The sequence below is a fragment of the Pholcus phalangioides genome, unplaced genomic scaffold (assembly GCF_987345545.1).
Source record: "Pholcus phalangioides strain wild (caught in Gottingen) unplaced genomic scaffold, Ppha-v1.0 ptg000022l_1, whole genome shotgun sequence".
Classification (NCBI taxonomy): Eukaryota; Metazoa; Arthropoda; class Arachnida; order Araneae; family Pholcidae; genus Pholcus; species Pholcus phalangioides.
The window spans coordinates 4,447,287-4,461,187 of NW_028301615.1; the positions used below are offsets into that span (position 1 = coordinate 4,447,287).

The 13,901-nt window shown below is 37.6% G+C and overlaps 2 protein-coding genes across 6 annotated transcripts in view; both read left to right on the forward strand.

Moving 5' to 3' along the window:
• Positions 1-13,901, forward strand: part of LOC149069379 (large ribosomal subunit protein mL62) — a 52,166-nt gene that overhangs the window by 24,433 nt on the left and 13,832 nt on the right. The window lies entirely within an intron of this gene.
• LOC149069380 (uncharacterized) lies at positions 5,467-10,984 on the forward strand. Its single transcript, XM_089249923.1, has 3 exons — positions 5,467-8,013; positions 9,489-9,816; positions 10,442-10,984. Exons 2-3 carry the CDS (start codon positions 9,550-9,552, stop codon positions 10,487-10,489), a joined length of 315 nt encoding a protein of 104 aa, XP_089106049.1. The 5' UTR covers positions 5,467-8,013; positions 9,489-9,549; the 3' UTR covers positions 10,490-10,984.

Sequence of the window (13,901 nt, forward strand, 5' to 3'; positions counted from 1 at the left end):
AGCGGTTGCAGAATAAACAAAAAATGGGTTAATAGGGGGTATGGTGCCCTCTTACAGATATACAAGGTCTCATAAGGTGATTTCATACTTGAAATAAGGCAGTTTATCATTTCCTGTGGCAATTGGTCCCACTCGTTCAACAACGCTGTTTTCAGAGGTGTGCGGCCATCCAACATGATGCCTGCCCAGACCATTAAACCTCCTCTACCATAATGGTAGATTTCGCTGACATTGGAGGGTAGGTAGCGGGTCCCTGGTTCTCTCCATATGAACGTACGGCGAGAATCGGTGCTTAGGCTGAACCGGGACTCATCAGTGAAGAGAACGGTCGCCCATTGATCCATACTCCAATCTCTATGCTCTCTGCACCCTGATAAACGGATTCTCCTGTGCGTAAAAGTGAGCGGGACGCAAACAGCAGGTCTTCTTGCAAACAACCCTCTCTCATGAAGTCTTTTGGAAACAGTCACCCTTGATACACGGGTTCCTGTGGCTGCATACAAGTCACGAGAGAGCTGAGAAGCTGTAGCACTCATGTTACGCTTCGCTATAATCGACAAATGGCGATCTTTTCTGGCCGTCGTGGCTCTTGAATGACCTTGCCCAGGCTTTCTCTCGACGGATCTGGTATCCTGGAACTGTTTCCATATGTTACGCACGACGCTGGGCGTTAAATTGAACTCTCTACAAATCTGGACTTGAGATTGGCCTGCTTCTAGCCTCCCCACAATTCGCCACCTCATTCCATCATCTAAACGTTGGTGGTTACTCATTTTTACTGTTACAATTTGAAATTAACAGATTGCTGCAAAATAACACCTAGAAATTCGCCGAGGTGTGCTAGCGAACGAAATGCGTATTAACTTACGAGCGCTTATAAAGCCTGTTTCTCTACTGGCTCCGCCTACACACAGGTGTACGCTTACGTATTTGACGTACAAGATTTGTATTTTTGTCTAGAAGCAGTGGTTTTACATTCAGTTCAGTTCATGAAATTCGATAAAATATGCAAATTCTCTTAATTTATTTCACCAGTGTACCATGGAGTCAAATTGCACGAATTGCCACTCACCCGCAGAAAACAAAAACAAAAAAAACCTTCAATCGCTGTTTCCAGTTATTTTTTTTATGAAAGAAGGTTGACTCCTTTGATTTATGGGTTCCTTACATTAATTATTTTTTAAATTGCACCAATTTTTCCTGACTGGATTTACTTGATGAAACATTGATGTATCCTTTAACAGAATGGAAAAGTTCACAAAAGAATGTATTATCGCATTGGAAAAACAGCAATGACTAATCTGTCTTACCACCAGGAGTTGCGACAGAAAGGCCGTCAGTAAATTCAGAGTGTGTACGATCATGGAAAGTGACGAAATGAGAAAAGGGTCATGAAATAAGTGAAAAATACACAGTGAAAACAGATGTACTCGGATTGAATTCTTTGTGAAAATAGAATCATTCCATTAAATTTCTAATAGTTTAATCATTGTTCTATAGTTTTGATTTCTGTAGTTCAAATTAAAAGGAATTTAATTCTATAGTTTGAATGACTAGTTCATGCCAAGTTGAAAATCATTTAAGTCTATAGTTTTTAATCACTCCATTAAATTTGTAATAAATGTTCTAATGACCCAGCAAAAGAAGTCATCTCAAAGTATGTTGAATCAAACTGAGGTAATGATCAAGAGTGAGCTCAAAAAGAAACACATGATTTTAAATATAAAATGGATAGATTCTGGTAAAAGAAGCAAGATCAAACATTCAAAAATGCTTGAAACTGAAGAGAACAAAAGCACAACTTATACTTGCATCAGTGGCAAAAACAAGAAAAATAATTACTTGTCTAATGAGTGTTTCAAGTCTCTCCTGTAGTGATTTTTTTTAAAATTAGTGATTACCAAGTTTTACAAGGTAAATCTAAAAACACTCATTTTCAAATTATTTTTGAAATCTGAAATACCATATGTTAAAATGTCTCTATGTTAGAAGACTCTCATTTGTTGATATTGTAGAGAATGTGTGTAAAAATAAAAATATAAAGAAGTCTCTCAAAATATTTTTATGATTTGAAAATTAAGAAATAATTTCTCTTCTAAAGGAAATCTCTATGTATTTTGTGCCTTCCAGGGATGGGGGTCAACCCCCTTCTTCTAAGCTGAGATAACACTGTTTTTTAAAGTAAAAAGCAATCCTGTGTACGTTACTGCATATATATACAAATTCGAAATCAACATAGACATACCAATAAATACTAATATAACTAGGGTATCACAATAAAATCACAGGTTTGAACCGGTTGGAACCACTTATATGTTGCGGTAATGGTACATGGGAACATATATGATACAGAAATTATGAAAGAACATTGCGAAAATAAACAAGATTACTTCATTTTCTCTTTTAGCATTACAAGTTAAATTTATTCATGGTTATCCCCAGGGTTGTTTGGTTTAAATCAGTGATTCCCAAGGTGGGCGTTAACGCCCCCTGGGGGGCAATGGAATGTTCCAGGGGGGCGGTAGAAGCTGCGGGTATAACATAGGGTCCTATGGGTTACATTGCGTTGGGGGGCGCTGAGACAAAAAAAATTCTGAAGAAGGGGGAGATGGGACAAAAAAGGTTGGGAAACTATGGTTTAAACCGAGGGTTTTTTTTTCAAAAGATCAAATAAAAGTGGCCTAAATATAATTTTTTCCTTGAAAAATATAATATTGGTTCATTATTAGCAAACTTTTTTCATTTTTACCACATTTTATATTCTTGGGGTACATTTTTATGGTATATCTTTAAATGGCATAAGATGGTATGTGTTTTTTTTTTTCAAAAAGTCTCATAAAAGTGGCCAGAATATATATATATATTTTTCATATGAAGTATCTTAGTTATTTAAAGTTATATATAAAAGCCAAAATTTCTCATTCTTACAACATTTTCTAACCTTTGGCTACATTCTGATGCTCTATCTTTAACAAATTCATGAATAAGGATTGCATCACACATCTAAATGTAGTGGTGTATTATCTCACAGGGTTTCTTTTTCCCTTCACAAAGAAGCAGCTACAGTAGTGACACCATCATGCTAGGGGCAGGTGGTCCTATAATACAATAAATACACCAGCTGTCCTTAAAGGACAAAGACTAGTGTACTAGTAGTTACATTACCTCACATACATTTTCATTTTCTTTCCCATAAGAAGTAGCACATCTACTGTATATCTCCCATCCTTAATATTCAACAGTTTTTTTTATACTTTCATGGTTAAGCCCAGTTAATCAAGGTTCTACTGTATAGTAGTAACAGATTTATGAAAAATAATCAGCTATATATAGGGTGATTATAATTCAAGTTTTGATTCCAAAACTATACAATAAGTACTGGTCAGAATGACGAAAATTTGCATGGATACTCCTGAAGCAATGAAAATTTCTTTCGCAAAAAAAAAAAAGAAGTGCAAGTAGATGATGCTGTACTTGGCCAATATAATCTATTTTGTGCAACCACATCACTTCGCCACATCCACAGCATCAGTGTGTGGATAGAACAACTTCTATCAAGATGCACATTGCAATACCAGCAAAGCAGCTGCTGAACAGCCATTTTGACAATAACAGGATGGCATGACACCTGGCTGGCCGTCAGTTCACTTGACCTTAACCCTTGCAACTTCAGGCTGTGGGGGATACCTCAAAATGTTATGAAGAGTAGTCGGATTGCAAACTTTGGTGAATTGCAAGCTTCAGCGTATCCCCCTATATGTTAGAAGTTCCTCAGGAATATTAACATGGGGGCGCGTTTGGTTTAATAAAGATGAATTGCAAGTGCAACTACATCATGACCATGGCATACTCTGATCTGTTGTTGAACAAGAATTTTTGTGCTTTCACCTCATAGGCATAACATGGTGGACAACATATTTAACATTTCTTGAGTAAGTTATAGTTATTTGTTTGATTACTTCACTTTTTTTGTGGTTTTCGTGAATTATGTAATTGTGTAATGCTATAATTAAGTTATCATTTTGCCATGACTGCCTATTGTTTCCATTCTGTGATCAAATTTCCCACATGTTGGATGTCATTAATTTTAAATTTTTAAGTATTTTTTCCTCTTTACTTAATAAAATTCAATTTCTTCATGAATATTCATGTCAATTTTCAAGTCATTCTGACAATCGTTCTTTTTTATAGTGTTTTGAAATCAGAACCTTAGTTATAATCACTCTGTATATCATAAATCATCGCTAATTAATCTGCATTATTTATGCTTCATTAAATACATTATATTCTCCTAATTTTTATTACTTTTTGTAAAATAGCTTCCTAATTAAGCATACTGGAAGGAAGTAACTGGAGAAAACATCTTTTTATTATATGATTAATAATAACATTAAAAGAATTTTCAAACACACAAAGTAATCCATTGAGTTAAGCAAAAATTAATTAAATTGCAGAAGTTGGTTTTTGTTAATATGTAAGAAATATTTATTTATTAATTAATATGGGGATAGTGTTGATTACATTAATAAACATTTTATTTTAATTAATTGTTGGAAGTTTGAATGATTTTTCAGAAATTTTATTGCTTTTAATGTTAATGTTATTTAAAACAAAAAACTGGTTTAAACCAAAAAAACCCAGTTTTTGGTTTTTTAAAAAAAAACGTTTTTCTTTACCAACCCTGGTTATCTCTAATCATGGTACCTTACACAAACTTAGTACAAGGCAATAACAACATTTGGCCACTCTCACAGCAAAACAAAAAAAACTTGATCACTCACCCATTTTCAGCTCCATCTGTGCTTGACGTATTTGTTGGGTCATCTTTACCCTTCCCCCATGCCGAGAGAGTGAGTTCGAAACGTGACTTTACCCATGTAAAACGATCACTCTCTGATGAAAAAGCATTGTGTGTTTTTCTCTAAGTCGATGGAAACTCCTCTCATTGGTTGAACACTATTGCATAATATCCAACAAGGGGCTCCTCATTGGTTCAGAGGCACGTTTTGAAAAACATGACTTTTCAGCTGTCTGTCTCAGATGATAACAGAAATGTGTGATCGTGTTGTGCAATGTTGTACATATCTCTATACAAAGAATAATGCATCATAAAGTTCCTGGCAAGGGAAAGAAATTCAAAACACATATTGCTTCCAATGTATCTATGTATGAAGCGTGTGGTTTGTGGTTTCACTGAGGGAGAGGGGGAGAGAAAATGTGATCATGACTGTGTTATTAAAATGTGATCATGACTGTGTTATTAAAATGTTAGGGTGTTGTATAAAAATATTTTTATAATAAATTTTGACTCGTCAAAAAATTTCTTGTCATGTATCACGAGCTATCTCATTCAGTCAGCTTTAACTTCAGCTCTTATAGGTAATTCAAAACTGTTCAATAATATTTTTTAATTTATACGATGGATTTCAATAAATTCTTATTAATTTAAATTACATACAAATTTTGATGTTGTATTTATTGCTGTTTAAATAAATAATGCCTTCAGGGGCGTAGCCAGAAATTTTGTTCGGGGGGAGGGGGGACCAAACTGATAGAACAATAGATTTGGCCATCTTTTTCCCTTTTTTCAGCCATTTTCTCACATTTCGGGGGGTGGGACCATACCTTCAAGCCCCCCGTCCCGCTATGCCCTTGAATGCCCTATGTTTAATCAATATTATTATAAAAAGTTTTAAGGAAACTTATGTAGAAAGTTATGCATACAAAATTTTAAATTTTACTAAATTTTAGTGTTTTATCAATCAGTTCTTGAATGAAAATGACTCATGCAAAGCTGCAGCGTGTGAAAAGTCTGTGTTTCCATAATTTTTTATTTTCCCCAGATATTTTTCCAGATGCAACTTATTTGCTAGAAAGTACTGTAATTTCATTCTTATGTTTCACTGCACATTGAATTACATATTTGTACAAAAGTACACTGCTGGCCACCCAAATTGCAACACCAAGAAAGACAAGAGATATCGCAACAATATTTATTTTGTAGATAACATGTTGACCAAGCATCAAATGATTAAATTTATAGACTTCTGTGAAGTGTGGTTCCTGCCAAAATCAGTAGCCAGATTAGCCGCCATTGTTGGAAATCACCGCTGCCACACGCCTCGGCATTGATTCAAAGAGACTTTGGATGTGTTCTTGGGGTACAGCAGACCAAGCAGCTTCCACGCGTTGCCAAAGTTGATCTGGTGTGGCAGCTGGGGATGTAATCTGGGTCAATCGTTGAGCAACCATGGACCACATGTTTTCTATCAGCAAAAGATCCGGAGAGCGAGCTGGCCAGGGAAGCAATTCAATCTGGCGATTGACGAAGAACCTTTGGACAATGCGTGCCACGTGTGGTCGCACATTATCCTGTTGAAATATGGCTGTGGGCAAGCCCTGAAGGTAAGGAAGGACAACTGGCTCCAACACCTCGGAGATGTAGTGCTGGCTTTTTAAAGTACCGGCAATGCGTACTAGAGGAGTGCGAGAGTGATATCCAATATCGCCCCATACCATAATACCCGGTGCAGGACCAGTGTGGCGATGCATAACACAGCTGTTCAGCATCCTCTCTCCACGGTGTCTCCAGACTCAAATCCGACCATCGTGGTGTTGCAGACAGAAGCGTGACTCGTCAGTAAAGACAGTTTCATTCCATTGTGCCGTCCACATCCTTCTTTCATTGCACCATTGGCGGCGGAGACGTCTGTGGTTCTGCGTCAAGGGTAGATGAAGCAATGGACGTCTTGCGGACAGACCACTCTGCTGTAAACGGCGTCGAATGGTATGCGCAAACACTGGATGATGCGGTACAGACTGAATGTGCTGTGCTATGGTTCGTGATGTGGCTGAGCGATCCGTCACTGCCATACGCACAATACGCCTGTCATCACGTGAAGTGGTGCACTGAGGTGGATGCGATCGAACACGTCGGTCTGTCGTACCCTCCTGCATCCAACGATCACATATCCGCATTACAGTTGTTTGGTTTCGTCCAACACGACTACCGATTTCCCTGAAAGATAATCCACAATCTCGGTAGGCCACTATCCTTCCTCTGTCGAACTCGGATACTTGATCAAAAGATGATCGCTGTTTTCTACGAGGCATAATTGATCGTTTTTTTTTAAAAACCACAAGAAAAACACAATTGCCGTACTTCAAATCGTCGAAATCTCCAAGCCTTAAATAGCGCTTTGAAGTGGCGCCACAGGCGCGCGTGATGTGCGTCAGCGCTGAAATTCGAATCATTTGCATATCTCGCCTCCGCTAATGCATGTTGTAAATTTCATATTATTTGCATGCTTCCTTCAGGGTGTTGCATTTACGGTCGCCAGCAGTGTATTTATTCACTCACAATCTCTATGTTATTAAAATTGTGTTTATTTTACAATGAAGAATTTTAAAGATTCAAATGGGTACTGTTAAAATTTAACGAGAGATGGGGCACTACGGGTAAAAAAGGGGTAGTTCACTGGTTTTTTTTTTCTGTTGCAATGTTAGTCTGTGAGTATGCCTGACGTGCTTGTTGTAGATTGAATGTTATATGTTTAATGTTGTGTTTATGTATAAAGTGATGCCTGGGGCCCGACCATCTACTTGTCCCCGGTAACGATTCTGTCGTTCACTCAGCGATTTCTCGTTATGAGCGATAAAAGGGAAGTTTTTGCGACCATATTCTTCATGAACGATAAATGCGGATCGCTGGGAGGGACAATTATGAACGAGAGCCGGGAACCTCTCGTTCAGCGGAAGGACAATTATTTCAGTAGGCTTAACAATGGTGATGGCGTCGACTTACGTGTTGTTAAATGATTATTATGATTCTCAAATGCCTGCATGTGCTCCGGTTTGAAATAGATACGTCATGGATGCCTTAGAGCTGTCGGATAAAGAATTCGTGAACCTTTTTAGGTTGAAGAAAAATGCTACGAGGAAAGTGTTCGAGGAATTGCGCCGATGTTGGCCCATAGGTCGGAACTCGAGACACCGCTGACAGTTGAGAGAAAGGTAAGTAATAATTAATGTTTAAATTAAAATAATTATAATCAGAAATTATTCGTTGTAGTGGTGTTTCATTTTGAATGAATGTTTTTTTATTAATAATGGAAAACTAATCAAGTACTTAACGTAAGCCTATTTAGGCCTATACATTTTTTATGTTCACGATGTTTTCAGGTAATTTTGATTTTCATTAAAAAACACTAGGCTTTCAAAATAAAAGTATTTTGAAAAACTCATGCACAAAATATGTAGTTCTGCGCAGTGCCGTCTTAACACGTGGGGCCCCTTCCGGGCACGACCCGATGTGCATAAGTGGTCTCGTAAGAGTGAGAGTTGGTGCTATGATTCTCGCGAGGAAAGCATAAAATTTATAAGCTGTAGGCCCTTTCAGTTAATTAGGGGGTTCCTAGAATATAACTTTGCCTGAGGCCCATTCCTGTGTACCCACAAGAGTGGGGCTGAAGGGGCCCGGGGACGATTTCTATCATTTTTCGTTGTTTTACACTCTAAATTAACCTTTTCTGGAAAGGACCAGCAAAGATCCAAGCGTAGGGGTCCTGCAGAATGGGGGCACACATGGGCCCATTGCGTTCTTGAGACAACCCCAGTCATGTGATTCCCAAATTTTGCAGGGCAGCTAAGAAATTGGGCTGGCGCCTAAATATTTTTTCCATTTGTCAAGCCTTGCCTGTGTATATATGTGTGTGTGTGTGTGTGTGTGTGTGTGTAAAATTAATAAGTACCCTAAACAAGTTTACAGTATTTTGTTTAGGTCACCCTTTGTCCATCACAGTTGTTCCAATGAAATATTCACTTAATGGTTTACCTATTTTTGTGAGTACTGAAGCGATTGCACACTGCATGGATAATAATGCTATTCGCTTGTATGCCTCTCTCACTGAGGGCCACAACTAGATGCTTGGTCACCCGGGGCAAGCGAGTATTTTGACCCCCCTTTGTAACATTTTGAAGGAGAGGTATCAGAATGAAATTTGCACCCCTCCCCCTCGGGTCTAGTGCCTGAGACCCATCTGCTCTCACTTATGCATGTTTTCCCCTTGTACTTTTGCACTGGGGGATGAGTGAGAGATACGGTATACAGTCTATGCTCGTTATAATGACCTCGTTTAATAGCAACCATTCCATTACAACAACCAGGAGGACACTGTATAAACAAAGATTTAAGAGAAGTGAATGTTGGGTGTTGCAAGAAGGTATTGAAGGCACAATAAAGCCGCTTATTTCTTTTGGAGATGGGAGGCAAAAAAAATGGATAGAACGATAGCCACACTATATGTCATTGTTTTTCATGTTTTTTTTTTTTGGGGGGGGGGGTGGTTACATTTTACGTAAGCTCGTTAGCATTTGTTTCTAACAGAAGTTTCTCGTAGCACTTTACCATAACATTAGTTTATTCAAATATAATAGTTTCACAATATATCTTGAACGACTACCTCATGTTTGATTTAACTTTTGCGCAGGTTCTATGTGCATGCCACTGGTGCCTACCAAAGAAGCCTGAGCCAAGACGTCTGTTTGGGGATGTACGAACAGTCTGTGAGTAACTCTATCCATACAGTTACTGAGGCCATCAATACGTTGATGCTACATAAGTATGTGTCCTTTCCTGAGATGTCCCAATATGTTGACCTGCAAGAGAATTTTTGGGAGAAGTTCAAATTCCTGGGAGTTATCTGTGCCATAGACTGTATACGCATTCCTGTTGTGGCACCATCAAAGTTTGACAAGAAGTATCCAGAGCCTTCCTACGTCAACGGGAAGCAGTTTCACTCTGTCAACGCACAATTGGTGAGAAATATAGTATTTCAACTTCTTGCCAATAATCATCCTTTATGATTTTCAATTTTGGGAAACGTCTGTGGAAAGGGGAGGGGGGGGGTTAATTTTTTAAAAGCGTCAGTTAAATGGTTTTTGCATTTATACGACACCATTATTTGAGCCTGAACCCCCCCTCCAAATTTTCAATGAGTTTATGCCCATGGGTGCCACATGGCATCACTATAATAAACATTAGACAGAAACAAGCTTCACATTAGGTTCACAACACGGACACGCACATTCAAACATGTATCAATTTGGTAGAAGTTCCGCAGAGCAATATGGCTGAGGTGCATGTCTGGTTTAGTAGTCATTTATGATACGTTCCATGAAAACTGTCAATATGCAATGACATAAAATAAGAAAAAGTGTGATATATTTATACAAACTATCAAACAGAATTTGTTCTTGTAGTACTATACACGTATATTGTCTAAACACTGTTCTCAACCTTTATGTAAAGAAATTTTTTTCCATTACTAAATTTCAGGATATTTGTAACGATTTCTGTCTGACAAAATGTCAGGTTTTTGGAATTCACATGCTTCTATGCAGTCTTTTTAACTATCATTACATAGTTTTTTTATTATTTCAGACAGAACTTCTGACTCTCAACATCGAGGCAATGGATGCTCAGCGGTAATGATGACTATTGCCAGTTAACTGTGTGGTTTTTTTTTTTTGAGCGGTAAACACTGACTGCGGGTGTGTTTTTCCAACCTATATGTGTGAATGCAGTCAAAAATAGGGAGGGAAGCGTTATTGATCAGAGGGGCATGCACAAATGTTGCGTTTGTCTTCCAAGTTTTATCTTTGTGAATTTTTGATTGTGATGTTTTCAGTTTTTGAATATAGTATTGCTTATAAAATGTCTTGTGTTTCGAATGTTTTATGCTGCAATGTATTGTCCTGGCAGTTAAATTCTTGCCATACCTCAAATTTTGCAAGAAAAGAAAATAATAAATGCACAATGAAACAATGTGACTGAGAGTTGACTCATTACTTAATCAAGGTGTGAGGAATTCATTGATTTTGGTTTTAAAAAGATATCGGAAATAGTTTTTATTAAAATATTTTTAGTGATCTTGATCCTTCCCTATGTTTGATCATTTTAACTTTCCGATCTGTTATTATTTCCTGATCTCTGTTAGCCGATGCATACATTTCATGAATTTTTAAATGGTGGGAGATTAAACTGCATTTTAAAAAGTGACCTATCTAAATGAAATACAGCAATACAAATTCAATCAATAAAAAGGAAGAAAATCACAATTTTAATTTTTCTTATATACTTCAATAAAATCTTTAAACATGTTACATAACTGTGATGAAAGATTGTTTATAGAAGTGGGTACTTCTTTGAAGGTTATTGCAGTTTCCTCCTGTGCCTGTAGGGAGCTCTTCCATCGCATCCTCTTTTTTTTCCGTTGTGGCGTCCTGTTCAATGAAGCTGAGGCTGTTTCCTCTTGATGGGAAGGAACAGTAAGGGATATATAAGTTTCTGAAAATGCAGGGCAGTCTCAAACCTGGTGGGGGGGCCTATGCATTAAGACGGCACTAACTGGAAGACCACAAAACCCAATTGGAAATGCGTGAAACATTTCTGTATGCCAGAGGTAATAGGCACCGTGTCCCAAAAGTGAAATTTAATGAGATCGCAATGTAAAGAAGCTCTTCGCTTGTGAGAAAATGTGACATGGGATGAAGTGAATTTCACTTTTTTTTTTCACAGCACTCTTGTAGTGAGTCCATGTCTACACAAAAAGAAATGTTGTGGTTTAAATAATCATCCTATGCATAACTGCCACATTAATTCAACCTTCAAAAACCAGATTCAAAAAAGCCTGTTTGGACCGCTGTTAATTTTTGTAACATTCTACCATTGTTCATATAAACCACATAAAAAACAATTACATTAGATTTTTTTTCCTTTCAGAGATGTTGATAAAAAAAAAATTTAGTTTAAGCGATTAAATGCAATATTTCCTTATTTCGTTTCTGTAATTTTTCTAACATCAGCAGGAAACAAAACTTTTGGTTTTATAAACAAAACATATTTAATAAATTAACTATATTTCATAAATTACAAGGTAAAATTTTTTAACTGTCCCACCCCCTTTAAGGACAATTTTTTATACTACCAGTGTCTGTAGAACAGTGATTTCACTGTACAATATAAAAATAGCTGGCAAGATTTATGCTTAGGTATGTTGATGGGTTTAGGTATTGCCAAATAAAATTTCTATGTAATATTACTAAATTGGTTTCTGGTTATTTTCTGAATGGTTTCTTAGTGTTTCATTCTTTGCTACTGAGTGGTGGAGTTAGAACTCATAATAGTGCAGTTAGAATGTAACTGCTCATGTTTCATGAATTATGATGTGTGCTTTTTTAAATGAGTTATTAAGTTCCATTGATCCCTTGAGAATGTCTTTCTGACATGATTTTAAACAACTAAAAGAAACTGGCAAAACCGATGGAAAGGGATTTTTTTATACCTTCTATTTGCCTCCACTGTAGAACAGTAGTGTATTTACAGGGGTGTGGCAAATTTTGAAGTATAGAAACGAGGGAGAGAGAATTTTTTTTTTTAATTCACGTTTCGTAAACGCGTGGAAGGGCCATGTGTCATTTCCATCGTAAATAATATATAATTAATAAACCATATTGTTTATTTTTATTTGTTTGTGTTTTTTTCACACAAACTGCCATTGAAGTGAAAAAATGTATGATTACCTAACCACCTTATTACAGTGTTATTTACTGCCTTCCCAAATAGTATTGTCACAAGTAGAGGTGGAAGGGTAAGTAGGCATCCAGCGAAGCAAAGCAACACTCATTTCAGATAACTGGTGTTAGAAAAACGGCAGAGTTCAGCTGACATCCCTTAAAGAAGGTGGGGGGTATCTTCTTTGGAGGGATTTATTAGAGGGTGTTGGCAGGCCCCCAACTAGGGAGGAGCAGGCAGGTCTTGTGCCCTGGGTGCTGGATGAAAGAGGGCACTGAATGCCCCTTTTCAAACTGCTTCTACATTACATGTGGATGCCAAAATGCTTTCTTGCCCCGATTGAATTTCCAGGCCCGTCATTTGGGGGGGGGGGGGGTCAGCAGCTTTTGAAAATACACTAAAAATGATGGAGTCTTTGTCCCGCCCCGCCCCCCCCCCCCCCGGAAAAAGTTGAAATGACGGCCCTGGGGTAATTTTCAAAAAAGTTCCAGTTATATGGTTTTTGCATTTATACGACGTGTCGTATAAACGAGGTTCCATTATTTGAGCCTGAGCCCCCAACATTTTCAATAAGTTTACGCCTATACCTGTTGGCGCTGATAAAGCACATGGCACCCTCCCCCCACCATCCTGAAATGGGGCCTTCCCCCCATAGTGAATCTATAGTGTGAAAAAAAAAATGAGAATGGTTCAGGCCAGGCCATCTTAACGCATGGGCCCCATCCAGGCCTCACAAAAATGGGAACCGGTTCAAATTTTCAAGAATTCGGCTGGTAGGGCCTCAGAAAAATCACTTATGCTCTTAAGACAGCCCTGGTCAACAGCTTTGCTGCAATTTTTTGTATAACAATATCCTTCCTCCCTCCCAGTCCAAAAAAAATCGAGGGGTTTCTTTTCCTTGCTTCTGAAAAAAGAGGCTACATTCCGCATCGTCTTTTTAAGGCTCTGTACTGTCTTGAGAGAACACATTTCCCCGCAAAACTTCTGAGTTGGACCAAAAAATGTTTATCGTTCACATCTGACAAAATACAGTTATTGGATTGTTTGAAATCTTTTAGTAAGTTAGTTGTACGTGAAGTACTTACATAAAGGATTAATTATAGAAAATTTATGTGAGAGGAATAATCTTTAATTTCTTTTCTAAATCAAAGGAAAATTGAAATTTTGTTTTGTATAAAAGACGATTCAAAGTGGTTCATTATTTAGAGACTCTACAGTTTCATACATGTGTTGAGGGTTTCTCGCCCATTATTCTGCAAAAAGAAATGCAACTGGGAAATTCTCGGGAATCTGAACTCATTTCCCAGATCCCTGAAAAAGAATACGG

Coding starts and splice junctions, on each gene's coding strand:
- LOC149069380 (XM_089249923.1), top strand. CDS start 9,550: ATGTACGAACAGTCTGTGAGTAACTCTATCCATACAGTTACTGAGGCC. Junction 9,817..10,441: donor ACTCTGTCAACGCACAATTG/GTGAGAAATATA, acceptor TTATTATTTCAG/ACAGAACTTCTGACTCTCAA.